The sequence below is a fragment of the Urocitellus parryii genome, chromosome 5 (assembly GCF_045843805.1).
Source record: "Urocitellus parryii isolate mUroPar1 chromosome 5, mUroPar1.hap1, whole genome shotgun sequence".
Lineage (NCBI taxonomy): Eukaryota > Metazoa > Chordata > Mammalia > Rodentia > Sciuridae > Urocitellus > Urocitellus parryii.
Window position 1 is genome coordinate 89,459,064 of NC_135535.1, and position 16,812 is coordinate 89,475,875.

Sequence of the window (16,812 nt, forward strand, 5' to 3'; positions counted from 1 at the left end):
AGGTAAGCATAGATTTAGGTATGTGTGGGAGGAGGGAATTTGGGGAATAAAAGAGACATTAATGGTAACAAATAATTTGGAGACATCAAATAAGTCAATGATTGGCTATCCAATTGTCTATTGGATTTGGAACTTAGGAAGTTTTTTCTGATTTTTTTATGTAATACTTTCAGAATACGCCAGATTATATAGCAGACTGAAAGCTGAATGAAGGATAAATAATGTATGCAATGAATATATATTATTCTTCTAAACATCTACCATCAGGCATGAGGGAATATATTGTTTTCAAAAGACACAGAAGTATCTTGAATGCATTATTAAGTTACAGGGGGGAGAGAGGCAGTAAGAAGTGAGAGGAGAGGGAGCGATAATTGATGACTCATTTCAGAAATGGGAAAAATACACTTAGGAGCATGGATGAAGGGATGTTATTTTATAGGATAAAGAATACTTATTCTAGAACTAGATGAAAATTAGAAGGGATAGGGATAGAGCTAACTTTTCCAATGAAGTTGCTGATAATCATTTTCTGCTCATGGAGGAGTACGTGACTGGGTTGGAGACTGAAACAAAGAATAAAGTTGTAAGTAACTTTGAAGGGAATGCATGAGACAGCCCACAAACTATGGGTTGGCTCAAGATTGGGTGTGTGGAGTAAGGATTTTAGGTATTTGAAAATGATGGCTAAAGTAGGTTAAAATGATGTCTGAGATGGAAATATCATCAGGAAGTAACTTTAAATATGGGCAAGGAAAAAGTCTTATGGCATGTGACTGGAAACCACCATTCAGACTGACATAAATATTCCATATTCTGTTGATTCTGATGCAGGAATTAATCTTCCTAACTATACTAGTACCCAATATGCTTCTGTTTTCAAATCCTTGCTAAAAGATATCTTTTTTTGATTTAATAAACCTATCAGAAATTTAGTTTTTTTTACATTTTAAATAAAATTGTACTAGTTCTGTTGATCACAATAGTTCTAATTTTGAAGTTTTCCTTGATGTTATATGAAAGGCATCAACCCTCCTCCCTACCTCTCTAGGCACGGGGACACATGCCTATAATTCCAGCAATTAGTGAGGGTGAGGCAGGAAGATGGCAGGTTTGAGGCCAGCTGGGCAACTTGGTGAGACACTGTCTGAAAATAAGGTAGAAAAGGGCTGGGGATATAGCTCAATGGTAGAGCATTTCCTTAGTGTGTGTGAGGCCTTGGGTTTGATCCCCAATACTGAAAAGCAAGAAGGCATCAACATCACTGCTTTTTGGAACTAATTATGTAGCAGATATGATTGATTCAGATGTAGAAATTTGTAGTATGCATATTTATTTATCATAAAAAGAACCTGTTCAATTTAAAGACATATTTACATATGGTTTGTAATGAAAATATTACTTTAAGTAAATTTACTACCCGTAAGTAGAAATCTGACATCATATAATCTGCATGTTACTTTGAATAAGAGACTATAAAAGTTCCTAAATCTGACTGGAGGTTTTGCATAAACCCAGCTGTTGGAGTTATGAGTTGCTGAAAAGAACACTCATACAACACATCAGGAAAAATTAATTTATTTCTCACAGGCAGGTAGTAAAGATAAACAGAAGCCTGGGATCTGTAGTGAGTTGGTCCCTCAACACCCAGAAAACCACCCAGAGAAGATGGAGTCTCATCTCTGCATAGACCTACCTTTTTTCCACAGCTGAGGGACCCCAAAAGTGCTTGACCTTGGGTTTATATATCATGGGCAACATTTTGTTTGCTGAGCTCAAATATTATAGAACATCCTGTGCTGGGGAAAATGAAGGCATACTTCAGATTGTCCTGGACATTTCCTATGTTACTGAGATTGTAATAATTCTGCCCAGAAATTTCAAGCAAGAGAGGAGGAAGAGCTGGATTAGTCAAGGTCATCTGGGAACTCGTCCTCCTGCAGAGAGAACTTGAACAGATTTGCTACATCAACAGTGTCTTTGTTTGATTCTGTATTCCTTATTTTCATAAAGTATATGTATTCATTTGTACAACAGATAGCATTGTAGTGCTTAAGACGTTTGAATCAACAGCTGTGTGTTAGAATAACTAGTTGTTTCTCTGTATGTATAAGGTATGCCTATAAAATAATGAGACTGTAACTACCTACAAAATTCAGTGCCATTAGTCATTTAGTCCCACTTTGAATTTTTAGAGAAAACATGCCATGACAGACCAGAAGAACAGATCAGGTTTTAAAGTTTCTTGCAAGCTCACGGGTTACTTAAGTTGGAGATAGTCTAATGGCAGAGGACTTTTTCCCAATAGATGATGAAAATATAATTTAATAATAAAGTTTTCTTATTTGTTTCTTTCTAGATGTTTTTGTTGGCATTAACTTGTGCATATGTATCCAAAACACTATCTGGATCTTACATGAATTCCATGCTCACACAAGTAGAGAGACAATTCAATATCCCGACATCTCTAGTTGGATTTATTAATGGGAGCTTTGAAATTGGTAATGAATTATTTTTGCATTACTTGTGTTTATATTTTGTTTTATCTATGAGCTGTTCTGAATTTTATTCTCTTTATTTACTGTTTTAAGCCATTTAATCTAACTGAGTTACATGTTTTTTAAAACTGATTGAATAGCCTGGCTAAACTTATGATATGCTTACAAACAATCCATTTAAATATTACCTCAAATTAATACCTAAATATTGCTACATATCGCACCACTATCTTTTTTATCCTAATAGTTTCTTGGCTATCTGGCATGACATGAGTAACAGAGTATTTATCTTTAAATCTATCATTTGAGAGCCCTGAGGGAAACAAGGTTGTCATCTTTGAATTTAGCATGTATTGTGGGAGACCAAAGGAATTTGTTTTTCAAAGGAAAACACAAATATTTTTCTTTTCCTTTTATGCCAGGGAGGTTGACAAATCTCCTTTCTAAGTTAAAAAAGAAGAAGAAACTAGTTTCCTGTCTCTCTCTGAATTTATTTTAGAAACATCCCATGGGGAAGAATGAAGTTTACTTTTAGGTTCTAATTTTTGGGGTAACTGGGAATTTGTGAGAACAAAGATGAGGGAGGAAAAGATTTCTGTAAACAATGCTACATAGAAATAGTGATGCTACTCCTTTGCAGATTTATAATAGCTTCTACTTCTTTCAAGATAAAAATTGCCTTTTATAGATTTAACCAAAATGTGAAGAAAAACCAGGGTTGAGGAGAAGCAAAACTGAAACCTGGGATGACTGATCTTCTGTGGTCAGGTGCTTCAGATCTTACTCTGATTCTCCTGTGTCCTGGCAATAAAGTCAGAACTATCTCAGATATTACTCTGACTCTCCTAACTCCAATAGTTAGAACTAACTCCTGCATAGATTTCTGGCATACACTCCTTGCATAGACTCAGCTCACAGGTTAGTGGAGGGCATAGGTGCAAAGTAATAATTTTGAATGCAATAAATATTGTTCATAAATGCATGCACGATCCTATAGAAACAGGAAAGGGGACACAACCTTATTTGGGAAAGACAGGCTTTTGAAAGATGAGTAAAAGTTTTCCAGGTGAAAAAATGGTATTAGGTAAATGTGAAGGGAGTTCCAATAGAAGCAGCAGCACAAGGGTGAAACAGCACAGTAGCTTGTGTGGGGAGAAATCTTCAGCCCAGTATTGTTGGGTAGTCAAGCTTGAGGTGGAAATTGTTAGGATGTGGAGACGTGGGTAGGGTGTATAAGGGTGAGAAATGGGCAGAGACTTATGGAATTGTTATGGAGTATATTTTTTAGTCTCGGGGTGAGGGAGAGTCAATAGAGATCGGAAAGGGTATTCTTGGTCTTCTGTGCTAAGCACCTCTTTGGTAATCTGTTGCCGTATGATCTCAGAATAATGTAATTTCATAAAACAAAAAACTATAGCAGTAGAAAGGAAGCCAAATATATTGAAATAGCATTATATCAAAATATAAAAACAGCTTTTTAAATAATGGTCCTGGATTTTAACACATTAAACAAGATCTAGCACTAATTTTCAACTAATTATTGGTGTTAATAATATTTGAGCATCTACAACAACTGTAATTACATGCAAATATCTATATTTCTGTTGGTGACAAAATCATAAAAACTGTTAATGCTATTTTATTTTATTGCCTACTTTTTACCATCAATGGAAAAGCTAATAGAGATTAGTGAAAATAAAGATGCAACTTTTTTTTCTCACTCAAGTTCATGTCATCTGTGATTTCTACCCATTACTAAGAATCCCTGTTTAAAGCCATGTCAGATTCACATTTTAGAAGGGAAATGCTTATGGCTGAGTTGAGATATATTTGAAGGTAGAAAACCAGATAGAGGATAGAGAGGGTCCAGGAGGCTGATGCTGAAGCCAAGGGAGAAGTATCTGGGTCTGAGCCAGGATCATACTTATAGGAATGAAGAGAAGAGAGTGACTTAAAATAATCTGGGAGTTAAATTCCAGAGAACCTGATGACATATAAGAGGCAGGTAAGGACAAGGGCTTCCCAACTTGGACAGTGGCAAGGATAGTAGTGTCAAGGCTAGGAATATAGGAAGAGGAGCAAGATAATGGTAGTGGCTGTGGAGATGATGATGAGCTTTATTTAGGCGATTTTTTCATGATGGTATCTGTGAGACCTTTGGGTAGTGATCTTGACATTGCAGTTACAGGTCTAAAGCACTGAGAAACCACCTGGGCTGGAGCTATTGAGTAGTGAGTAAGTAGGTGTTTGTTAAGAGTAGAGAGTAGATGAGTCTATTCAGGGAGAGGATGTAGGATAAGTACAATGGACAGGAGTTAGAAATGTGGTTCAGTGATAGAATGCTTGCCTGGCATGCGGGAATCCCTGGCTCCATTTCCAGCACTGCAAAGTGAAACATACAAATGAGTAAGTACAATGGATAAAGAGTGGATCCTGGAATTGTACCAATGTTTAAGCCAGAGATGGGAGAAAAAGAACCCATGAAAGTGTTAAGAGAAAGAACGGTAGGAGAAATAGACAAGACCGAATGGTACTATAGATTCCAGGGGAGTAGAAATTTCCAGAATAAACAATGTATTTCAATTTCATGTGAAAGGATGTGTCAACAGTGTTGAAAACATTAGAAATATTCAATTAGATAAGGATGGAGAACTGTTTCCACCGTTTCATAGTGTTGAAGTAATCAATGACATGTGCCAAGCACTTTTAATTGAACAGTAGATTTAGAAGCAAAAAGTAGGGCTGGGGATGTGGCTCAATGGTAAAAAGTGCTTGCCTAGTACATGTGAGACCCTGAGTTTAATCTCTTAACACCGTAAAAAAAAAAAAAAGAAGAAGAATAGAAGCTTAAAAGTAGTGGAGACAGCAGTGACTTCAGGAAAGAATGGGAGGTGGGGGGATATGGAACCTGCAAGAATAGATGAATGTTCTTGGAAGTTTAGAGAGAAACTAGTTAAGACATCTGTAGATTAAAGTTTAGTGAGAGTGAGAGGTTTAAAATATGTGAGGGAGATTTTAATTGTTAGTATGAATTGCTGGAGAAAATGGATGTTGTGCTTGGACTTGGATGGTCAGATGGGCACCAATACCTCTGAAACTGAAGGAAGGCAGTAAGGCCCCAGGGTGGGAAAACCAGATACCATAATATTTCATTGCCCTAAATTTCTTAACAAAGTATAAAATATTAACTACTTCTACCACGAGTGGATGTAATAGGTGACTTGAGAATGTTGAAGACCCAAAATAAATTGCTGAGGGAGAAAAACAGAAGTAAGTTATATGACTTCACTTGAATTCCCCAATGGTTATTTTTATAAGCACCTTCTCCATAGCCTTGTCCACACTTCTTTTGTCCTATGTCCTTATGGCAATGATTTTACTGACAGAGCAAGGCCACGTGAAAGATGAACTCAAACTTATGTATGCAAGGAAAGCTCTTCCTTTCTTCATTTACAAAAACTTACAGATTTCAGTGAGCTTCCATAGACATTACCTTCAACAAGGATAGCATTAGTACTGGGAATTTTACAGATGTGGAGAGGCCAATGTGATTATAGATGTGGGACACTTTCCATGTAAAATAATGTAAACACTACTTCTGTTCTATATGTAAGGCAGACTAGAGAGAAACAGAGATTGAAAGAAAAGTCTTCAAAGTATTCAACACTACTTAGAAAATTAAGTCCTTGAGGAAAAGATTTTTTTGAAATTTTTATAATCCTTAAGCTTATCATAGAGGTTTTCTTTACACATAGTGGAATCAGGGTAAATATTGTTTATTGAATTAACAATGTACGGTTTGTCAAGAACCTACTTACATTTTGGTTCTTTCAGCTTTTAATTCCATTCCTGTTTTTTTATGGAATAGGCATAGAAGGAGAGGCCAGAGGTCACACACAAGCTGTTATCTACTTTTGTGTCCTATTTCCCAAGGTTGGATAATCACAGAGGTTTAAAATTCCCCAGAATTATTGTTCAGTATCTTTCATTAGCTTCCTTTCCTTTGCCCTCTTTAAATGGTGATGTTCCACAGAGATCTGTTTATGTATCTGTCTTAATTGTGAAACAGAATCCTCCTTTAGTACAGAAGTTTTGTCTTACTTACTTAAAAGTTTTATGTGGGGCTGGGGATGTGGCTCAAGCGGTAGCGCGCTCGCCTGGCATGCGTGCGGCCCGGGTTCGATCCACAGCACCACATACCAACAAAGATGTTGTGTCTGCCGAGAACTAAAAAAAAAAAAAAAAAAATTCTAAAAGTTTTATGCATCCTGAGTATCAATCCCAGTACTTGTGATGGTTATTAGATAGTAAATACTATTGTATAAATGACTGACCGAAGCTATTTAGATTTTGTTAATACCTACTGAAATAAGCATTCTCAATTTTTTTCCCTAGGAAATCTTTTGTTGATTATATTTGTGAGTTATTTTGGAACTAAACTACATAGACCTATAATGATTGGTGTTGGATGTGTGGTTATGGGATTAGGGTGTTTCTTAATATCGCTACCTCATTTCCTCATGAACCGGTAAGTAGTCCAGTCTTTGATGATATTTTAGGTTTGTTTTTTATCTGTAAGAACCGAGGCTTGTAATTCCCCTTCTGGGAGTGATGTTTCCTAAAAAACACAATAGTGAAGTAGGAGCTGGAAGAAATGAATTCTGTCCTGTGCCCTTGGCTGCCTCACTTCCACTCACACAATTACACCTTGTCAATCCATGAAATAGGGATTTGGGACACCTCTTTCATGAGATTGAATCTGATGAAAAAATACTTAGGACCTGCCGGAATTTGGGAATTACTCCTTCCTCGGGACTATTTAGACACTTCTGATTGCAATAAGGTCCTGTTTAACTGTAGGTCACAAAGAGAACAGTCTGAATGTTAATTTTTATTTTAATTTTTACCAAAATAATTATGTACAAGATTGTAAAAATAAAATTATGTTGAAAGAGTTGTCCCCTGCCTCTAATTTTTGCTTTCCAAGGGCAACCACTTGGAACCTTGTTAGTGCCTTAGCTCTTTTGGGGGTTTGCCTCTGTATTTTGTTAGTTTTTAATACCTCATTGTACTATAAAATTCCTACTCTAAAATCATATGCAGTATTTACATTTGTATTATTTGAAAATACTTTTCACCACTGAATCATGTTGTTTTTTTCTGTTATATAACTTTTTTTCTGATATAATAATTGACTTTTTCTTTTGATTAGCTTTCTTTGTATCTCTCATTAATTCCTTACCATTTTGGTAGAGCAGTTGCCCTCTCAGTGCAGTCAGAAGGGTTTCATTTTTGTCTGGGAAATACTTTCCCAGAAACTAATTTAGTAACTTTCTGAGAAAGTATTTAAAAATAATATTTAAAACCTTGTTCATCTGAATATATTCTTATTTTACTTCCACATTTGATTTATAGTTTGGAAACCATTCAAAAGTGCTGTTTTAATTTTTTCTTTTCAGTGTTATTATTATTAAGAATACTATGCAATTCTAATCTATGTGACTAGTTTCTTTTCTCTGGGAAATATTGAGATTTTTCTTTTAAGCTCTAGAGTCAGAAATTCATAATAATTTTGGCATAAGTTCTTTTCCTCCTCTGTGCTAGGTGCTTTCAGTGGACATTTGGGGAAATTACTTAGAAATTCCTTAGATAATATCTCCCTCTCTTTACCCCTCTTTTTTCTCTTTCTACAACTTCTACTATTTGAATATTGGATATCCTGGTAAAACTTATGTTTTTCTCATCTTCTTTCTCTAATTTTATGGTGTATCTCCTTCTACTTTCTGGGAGATGAGTTTTCCAAACCTTTGGATGGGTTTCTAATTTATACTATCATATTTTTTAATTTTATTTTCAAGGACCCCTTTGTTTTTTGAATATCGCATTTTGAGGAACATCTTATTCTTTCAAGAAGGCAATATCTTTTCCCATCTACATTTTCTTCATCTGTCTTTATTGTCTCTGGCTCCTCCAAGTGTTTTTGTTTGTCTCTGTCTTTACCACTGTAGTGTCCCTCATATATCTTGTTCTTGGTTATTCATATTTAAGAGAGGAATAACTGCAACAATAAGCTAATTAGAAATTCCATGTTTGTCCTGATTAATGGAGGACTTTTTCATAGGGTAAGGACTGATTGTTTTCAGATGGCTCAGAACTGGGCGTCACCTGTTAATTAATTATCCTAGGCAAGGATTCTACTTTCTGTTGTTTGGGAGGTAGAAGCTTGGCTACCAGATGGTAGGAATGGTAACCTCATTTTTTAGTATGCAGTTTTTCTATTTTATTGAATACTCAGTTTTTAGCATGGCCTTCCTGTCCTCAGTATGCCTGTTTAGACTTTAGACTCAATGGACATGTTATGTACACTTTAAAACAAAGTGTGTAAATCATTTGAAATTTGGGTCATGCACACTTACAGTTTTAGGTATCTTGCCTGAAACTTTCTAGAGATGTACAGCATGTGTTTAAGCGCTCCCCTGTAGACACTTATGACTATATTTTTCATTCTCCCACTCAGTCACGGTTGACATACCTATACCTGCTTTCCCACTTTCCACATTTCTTCAAACTCCGCCTTATTGTCAGATCTCCCAGTCTTTTTAACCTTGTTGAATTGTGCCTTTTCATTTTTCGTTTTAAAATCCTTTTATTGCTATTTGGTTGGTGTTTATGAATAAATGGACTTTGAATAAGAGACTAAATTTTAAGTATATAAATAAAATCAACAAATTATTTTATTTTATCTTCTCGGGTATTTTTGAAGGGATCAGTTGTTTTCAGGCAAAGAGTTTTTACTGATCTTTTATTTTCTATCTTATCTAAGGTAATATCAAGTAATATTCGGCTGTTATTTACATTTGTTCCACCATCTGCCAAAGGTCTTATTTCTTTGAAGTTCTTATGTCTCATGAGCTCATCAGTAAGGAAATAGAAACCTTTGTTCACAGTTCACAGCCATGTTCTATGGGCATGACTGGGCAATTGTTCTAAGGAGAAGGTATTTCAACCCTTTGTATTATATCCGGTAGCACAGAAATTAAAGACTACTGAGGGTATCCAAGCATAACACTCTAGCTCATATACAACTAAGAAGGGGAAGTTTTCTTTTGGCTTTCTCTTATCTAATATACACATTAAAAAAAAACAGAATAATTTCTAACAAAGAGAGACTCAGTTGGACATAATTTCCTACAATCTTGTAGTATGTAATTTACTTTCTGATAAAGGATATTTGGATCCTGTGGTAATTTGCCTAAATTAAATGGTCACAATCTATTAACCCTTTTGTTCTTGTGAGAAGAGGAAAAAACATTACATTAAGCTGTGCTGATAGTTGAGATTCTCCCAAGGCCCCTCATTATGATGGACAATTTTTTTTTTCCTTTTTTAGGAGTTAATGAACACATTGAGTAATTATTTTTGGATTCTCAGAATTCATGGTTATGCTTCTTATGAGCAAACTTCAGAGAATCCAAAGGTAGAGATTGTCCCCCTCCCCACCAAAGCCTTTATTTTCTTAATTATATGTTGAGTTTTCTATTTCAGTTTAGTTTTTTTGTTCCTTGTTCCATATTAATCATTTCCAGGAAATGGTCACCTAAAAACCACAGATGGTTGATGTCAGATAATCTAAAAGGTATAACATTGACATGTAGAGAATTGAAAGCTAACTGTAAAGGGAGTCTACATTTTCAATGAGCAGCCGATTTGATTCTTTTGATGATATTAATTTATGATCATTAGAGTAACAAAGATGAAAAGACATCTTTATAGGATTTGAATGTTGTGGCTGAAGTGAAGCAGGAGTTAGTAATCTGCAAAATGCCCACATTGTCCTCATTAATTCTTTAACATAAATATGTTTTCCCCATATTCATACAGATATGAATATGAATCTACAGTTTCAGTTTCAAGCAACTTGTCCTCAAACAGTTTCTTGTGTATGGAAAATGGCAACCAGACTTCAAGACCAACACAAGATCCATCAGGTTGTTTACTTCATTGTATGGCATTCTGTCCAGTGAATTCATAACTGGTCTTTTGGACAAAATATTGGGTTTAGTTAAATGATTTTGGTGAATGAACAGAAGATATTTTCTCTCTTCTGGGATTCTGAGAGGATCACAAGAGGGAGAATAGGAATGTCTAATAATATAGAATATTATCCCTTATTCATTGTATCTAGTAAGATTTCCCTGTCTGTTTCTTAAAATGGTTATTTAAAAATGAGTCAAAGAGGTGTGGAAATGTAGATCAGTGGTAGAGAGCTTGCCTAGCATGAGTAAGACACTGGGTTCAATCTCCAATATGTACAGCAAAAAATGAAAAACAAAAAAAATGAGTCAATGATAACCATCCCAGGACCACTATAGAGTTAATCCCACAAAGAAAAATTACTTTGAAGGATGAATTTATATTCATTATTTGGTTTCTACAATTATGCAAATAGCAAATAGAGAAAAAAGTTCTAAAGCTTTGTATTATATCACTGATATTCTATAGCTAGGAAAGCAGCAAGTATATTAAAATTTGGAATTACTTTATTCCCTTTCTATTAATGGGGATTTGTTTTTCCATCTCCTTGACCTTCTTTAACAGAGACTTGACTTTACACTTTAGCACAAAACTGCAACAGCACACTAGCCTCTGCTCCTTCATATGCTAAGGGATCTAAATAATCTTCTAGTGACACTTAGTCTGGATATGACTGCTGACTTACCTCAAGCCAGAACTTCTCCTCCTCTTATGGGGACATTTAAATCCTGGATTTGTGACAGTGGAAGTTGCAGTAGTCCTGATAGCTGGGAACTCTCTGCCATTATGGAATTAGAGTTAAAGACTATCTGTCTCAGAAGAGATAAGCCAAAGAAGCTACTGAGAAAAAAAAAGGGAAAACATTACCAGTAGCCTGAACTCACTCTGGCTTTGCAGAAAGCTTGTGCAGGCACTAGTCTGCATTACAGTGGGGGCAGCAAATCCTCCCCTCTTTGGTGCATCTCCAGGAAAGTGCATTCATTCTTTCATCACTTAACATCTTCAGTTTTGCCCTAGAGTAAGCCTAGGATTTGTCTGTGATCTCTAGATGCAAATCATTGTGCTTATCATTGGGGAAAACAAACAAACAAACAAATCTCCAGAAATGGAGACTATGATGTTTTGGGACTGGGAATGACTTTGAGGTAGACTTCTCAAAAAACTGCAGGATACAACTTTGCTCAGGACCCTGATGTTTGTGAACAACGCCTGGCCAGTTTACAGGAGGTGAAAGTACCTTGTCTTTCACTCTCCTGAAAACATGACCCTACAGTGTTTCCTTAAGGCTTGGCAGCTTTTTTGTCTTAGAACAAAAATGGCAAAAAGGTAGATCTAAGTCTTCAGAGAGCTCTCTTTTTTGTTTTTTCTTTTGAATTCCCTTGGACCTGGTCTTTATTATTCTAATAAGAAGGTATTTCTCCAAGGATTGAGGTGGTATTGTTAAAAGATTTTGGTAGTTTCAGTATACAGTAGTCTCCATAGAAAATAAAGTGATTATTTCTCAGTTAAATATTTTTAGTTTTTATAAAGTTATCAGCTGTAGAAAATTCAATCTTGAATAGAACTTGGTTTTAAATAAATGTGATATGAATTATGGGGAGATATATTTGTGTATGTGTATTTTTTCTCTACCCAAAGTTGTATAGGAATGGGATAACACTCATAGCTGTTAACTGGGACCAGTAGTTACTGGTAAGCTAAATTTGGGGGGATTGGGGTAAGCCTGATATTTGGTGTTTGCCAAATTCTATATGATGTAAATACTCCCATCAAACTGCCAAAAAGAATTGACACTAAATATTGAATTGGGAAAAGGTATATGTAGTCTTTTCTCCCAGCCCAAAAGAACAGGTTCCAGCACACCACTTATACTTGTCCATACCTAAGCAGTCTCACACACACACACACACACACACACACACACACACACACAAAATGCAATAAGGGTGACCCAATGATTCATTGCTGGCCAAGTAGATAAATTATTGATAAGATGTCATGGGCATATAAGAACTATGAAATGCTTAAAGAAAACTTTGAATTAATTGTCACTAACTAACACTATGCAAGCACTAATGCAATTTTTTATTTGTTCATTTTAATGCAGAGTGTGTGAAGGAAGTTAAGTCATTAATGTGGGTATATGTACTGGTAGGAAATATTATACGTGGAATGGGTGAAACCCCCATCATGCCTTTGGGTATTTCCTATATAGAAGATTTTGCCAAATCTGAAAACTCTCCTTTGTATATTGGTAAGTTTAAAAATCTGCCTTAACTCCTATTCAAGACAGTAAGTTCCCTTAGGTTAAAAATTAATTGTCTATAGAGAATCTTAGTGATTTCCAGAATGATGAGCAGAGTCCCTTGGCATAGTTAGTCATAAGGTTTTTGAATGTGGCCATCAATTATAAGCCACTTTGTAAAATCTGCCTTTTCTTTTTTTTAAGGTACTAGGGATTGAACCCAGGGACACCATAGCACTGAGTTACATCCCCTGTCCTTTTTAATTTTTTAATTTGAGAAAGGGTTTTTCTAAATTGCCCAGGATAGCCTTGAACTTGCAATCCTCCTGCCTCACCCTCCTGAGTCATTGGGATTACACATGTATACAAGTTTGCCTAGCTGCAAAAATATGCTTTCTACTATTAAAAAGACTACTAATCTAGTGTCCCTCAAGTCCTCTGAATGCTCTATTTCCCTGACACTGCATTCTTTCTAAGAAGATTCTAAGATCTAAGAAGATTCAAGATCTTTCTCACTACTTTTTCTATTTCTGTTTTTGTTCAGTTCTCATTGCTTCATAATTTATTATAACTTCTTTGTTGGTCACTTATTTCTATATGCTCTTTTATTGATTTCTTATAAATGTTTTTGCAGTGTAATCTTTCTGAAACATTGTTTTAATCAAGTCTTCTTTACCACCTTCATGACTCCTGCTGGCTTCTTGTTTGCTAACTCTGAACTCTTACTTATCAATCACAACCCTGATGCTCTATGTATATTTAGTTTCCTTGATAATGTCTCTTCATCACAGTCTCCATGTCCTAGGTGATTATTCATATTTTTTTTCACAAAAGCAATCTTCATAATTACCTTTTTATATCCATGTATTATCTGGTATAATAGTCAACCCAAGAGCCACTTTCTTATATTATCTCCTAATCTTCTAATATTAATTTGTTATAAATAACTTGCTTATATTCCTTAGCTATTCTATCTAGTTGAAAAAATCAAAACTTTGTCTATAGGGTTATTTTCTTATTAATGTAGATTTATCTTTTTATGAACTTAATAACTTTAAGCGAGTGAGAGAAAATAAGAACAGACCTATACATAATCAAGATGGATTAAAATTTTTAAAACTATTGAATCATTACCCCAAATAACTTTTGGAACTTTTTGGAGGTTCACTAACTTTACAATAATCTCTTGCATTATTTTTCTTTTCAGTCCTTTTAAATTCCTTCACATACTTCTATTGAAAGATTGCACACACATTTCTAAAATAAATTAGCAAACAGCTTGTTATATTATGTATTTTAATATTCATAAAATATTTTGGTACTGGTTTAGTTGCTTTTGCATCACTGTGACCAAAAGACCTGACAGGAACAACTTAGAGGAGGAAAGTTCATTTTGACTCACAGTTCTACAGGTTCAGTCTATGTTCATCCAACTCCATACATAGCTCTGGGCCCAAGGTGAGGCTGAAAATCATGACAGAGGGGCATGGCAGAGGAGAGGAGCTCAGGACCTGGCAATGAGGAAAGAGAAAGAGAGGGAGAGAGGGAGAGAAAGATAGAGAGATGGGAAGGTGGAGCACAAGCACGTGCTATGCTCACCAGGGACAAAATATAAACCCAAAAGTTAAACTTCCAGTAACCTACTCCCTCCAGCTACACCCCATCTACATACATTTACTACCAAGTTAATCCATATGAGTGGATTTTCTGACCATTCTTGCACTATCTCACATGTGAGCTTTGGGGGCACACTTCACATCTAAACCATAACATTCCTCCTCTGCTCCCCCTAAGATCTCATGTCCATCTCACAGTAAAAAATACATTTAGTTCATTTACATAACTATGTATATAAAAAATACATAAGTTCATTTCCATAGTCTTAACAGGTACAGCATTACCGAAAGTCCAAGTTCAAGAATCTCATTTGAGACTTTAGCAAGCTCTTGATTTTGAGCCAAGATCAAAAGTAAATTGTACCAATATTCAATGGCACAGAGTAAACATTTTCATTTCACAATAGAGACATGGAGGCATAGAAAGAAGAGATGGGACCAAAACAAATCAAAATCCAGCTGAGCAAACGAGTCCTGTAGTTCCACATCTAGCATCTTGGGAACATGAGATCGTGATGTTACTTTCAAAGGGCATGTATAATTCTTCCCTTGTGGCCTTACTGGTTGCAGTCCACATGGCCTCTCTCTTAGGTTATCTCTGTAGGTTCTTGCAGCTTCCTTGACAGATATTCCATGTTACTGGCATCTCTTGATCTCAGAGGAGTCTTCTTTGTAGCTTTGGCTTCCTTCTTACATCTTCCTGCATCACCCTTTCAGGGACAGCCCACAGGGACTCTGAATCTGCTACATTCTTCCTAGCCTTCATATGAAATCTCAGTGGAAACCTCCCTGTCATCATAACTATAGCATCTCATTCCTGCAGAACTAGGACCATGTGGTTGATGCCAAGGTCTGCCACCATCTTGAGCAGTAGCCAAACCTCTTGGGATGATGGCTTCAGCAGCCTCTGAGTGTTTGGATGACTGAGCACAGTGAAACAACTTACTAGGCCCCACTGTGCAAGCAAGATGCCCCCAGGATCTCTTTTCAAAGGAGATCTTTGAGCCTGTGAAAGGCATTGTCTTATCCATTTCTGAGATGCATTCAAGCTATTGTTTATGGGTAAGGTACTTGGCATCTCTTTAGTGGATGTAATGTCTTAACAATCACAACTTCCTTGGCTTCAGTTTTATTCACACTTTTGTGGCCAAACTGCAAGTTTTTCAAATCTTTCTACTCTGCTTTCTGCTCCTGATTAACACAGTAAATTTAGCTAAAAGCTGCCAGCAATAGCCATACTGCCCCCTGAATTTTTTGCTGTCTTGAAATTTCCTCCAACAAATTAATTAGTTTATCATCTTTAAATCGATCCTTACAGGATGTCCCAGGACATAGACAAAATGTAGATGACAATTTTGCCACATAAGTAGCCTCTAGTCCAATTTCCAGTTTAGTCTTCTTTCTCCTCTGAAAACCTTAAGATCCCAGTCTTTACTATCCGCAGTCCTATTAGCATTTTGGTCTTTCGTGCTCCAATTAGAATCACCAGTTAAGCTCTGCCTACAACATTCTAAATCTTTTATACTTTGCATCTCCAAATTTCTCAAAATTCTTCTCACAAACTCCATAAGGCTTTTGAACCACCAGCTTAGGTTAGTAACATCAGTGACCTTCCTCCTTGGTATGAATTTCTGTTTTAGTTTGCTTTTCATTGCTATGATCAAAATACCTAACAAGAACAATTTAAAGGAAGAAAAGTTTATTTTGGCTCGTGGTTTCAGAGGTTCAGTCCACTGTTGGCTGGCTGTATAGCTCTGGGCCTAAGGTGAAGCAGAACATCATGGCAGAAGGATATTATAGGGGGAAGCAGCTCAGGACATGGCAACCAAGAATAAGAAGAAGGAGGAAGAGGGGGAGGAGGAATAGGGAGGAAGAGGAAGAGGAGGAAAAAAAGAAAAAAAAAAGAAAAAAGAGAGCGGGCAAGCGATGTTTACTGGGGACAAAATATAAACCTCAAAGTCATACCCCTGGTGACTTACTTCCTCCAGTCATATATTTCTGCATATAGTTACCACCCAGTTAATCCACTTCAGTGGAATAACCCATTGATTAGGTCAAAGATTACATAATCTAATCATTTGGCCTCTGAACATTTTGTACTCTCTCACATATGAGCTTTTAGGGAACACCTCACATCTAAACCATAATAGGTACATAATATGTAAAACTATGATCATTTATCTACATATTAAGATGAATAAGATACATATCCACAACGAGTTTAATAAATAAATAACTACATAATTATATCAATGTTATATATCTGCATGTGTGTATGCACAATGAAATAATTATAAATCTAATACCTAGACATCAATAAAATAGTTCCATGGATGGCTCTGGAGTTTAGGAGAGAATATGAAAGTTAGGTATACAGCATGAGAATCATCTTCATAGAGATAATAAGTGAAATTAGAAG

General features: G+C 35.9%; 1 protein-coding gene across 1 annotated transcript in view; it reads left to right on the forward strand.

The window, feature by feature from the left end:
* The window catches only part of Slco1a2 (solute carrier organic anion transporter family member 1A2), a 56,742-nt gene that overhangs the window by 2,693 nt on the left and 37,237 nt on the right, over positions 1-16,812 (forward strand). The window contains exons 2-5 of the mRNA XM_026391951.2: positions 2,360-2,501; positions 6,894-7,026; positions 10,380-10,486; positions 12,640-12,786. Of these exons, the coding sequence (XP_026247736.2) occupies positions 2,360-2,501; positions 6,894-7,026; positions 10,380-10,486; positions 12,640-12,786 (529 nt within the window). The remainder of the gene's footprint in view (positions 1-2,359; positions 2,502-6,893; positions 7,027-10,379; positions 10,487-12,639; positions 12,787-16,812) is intronic.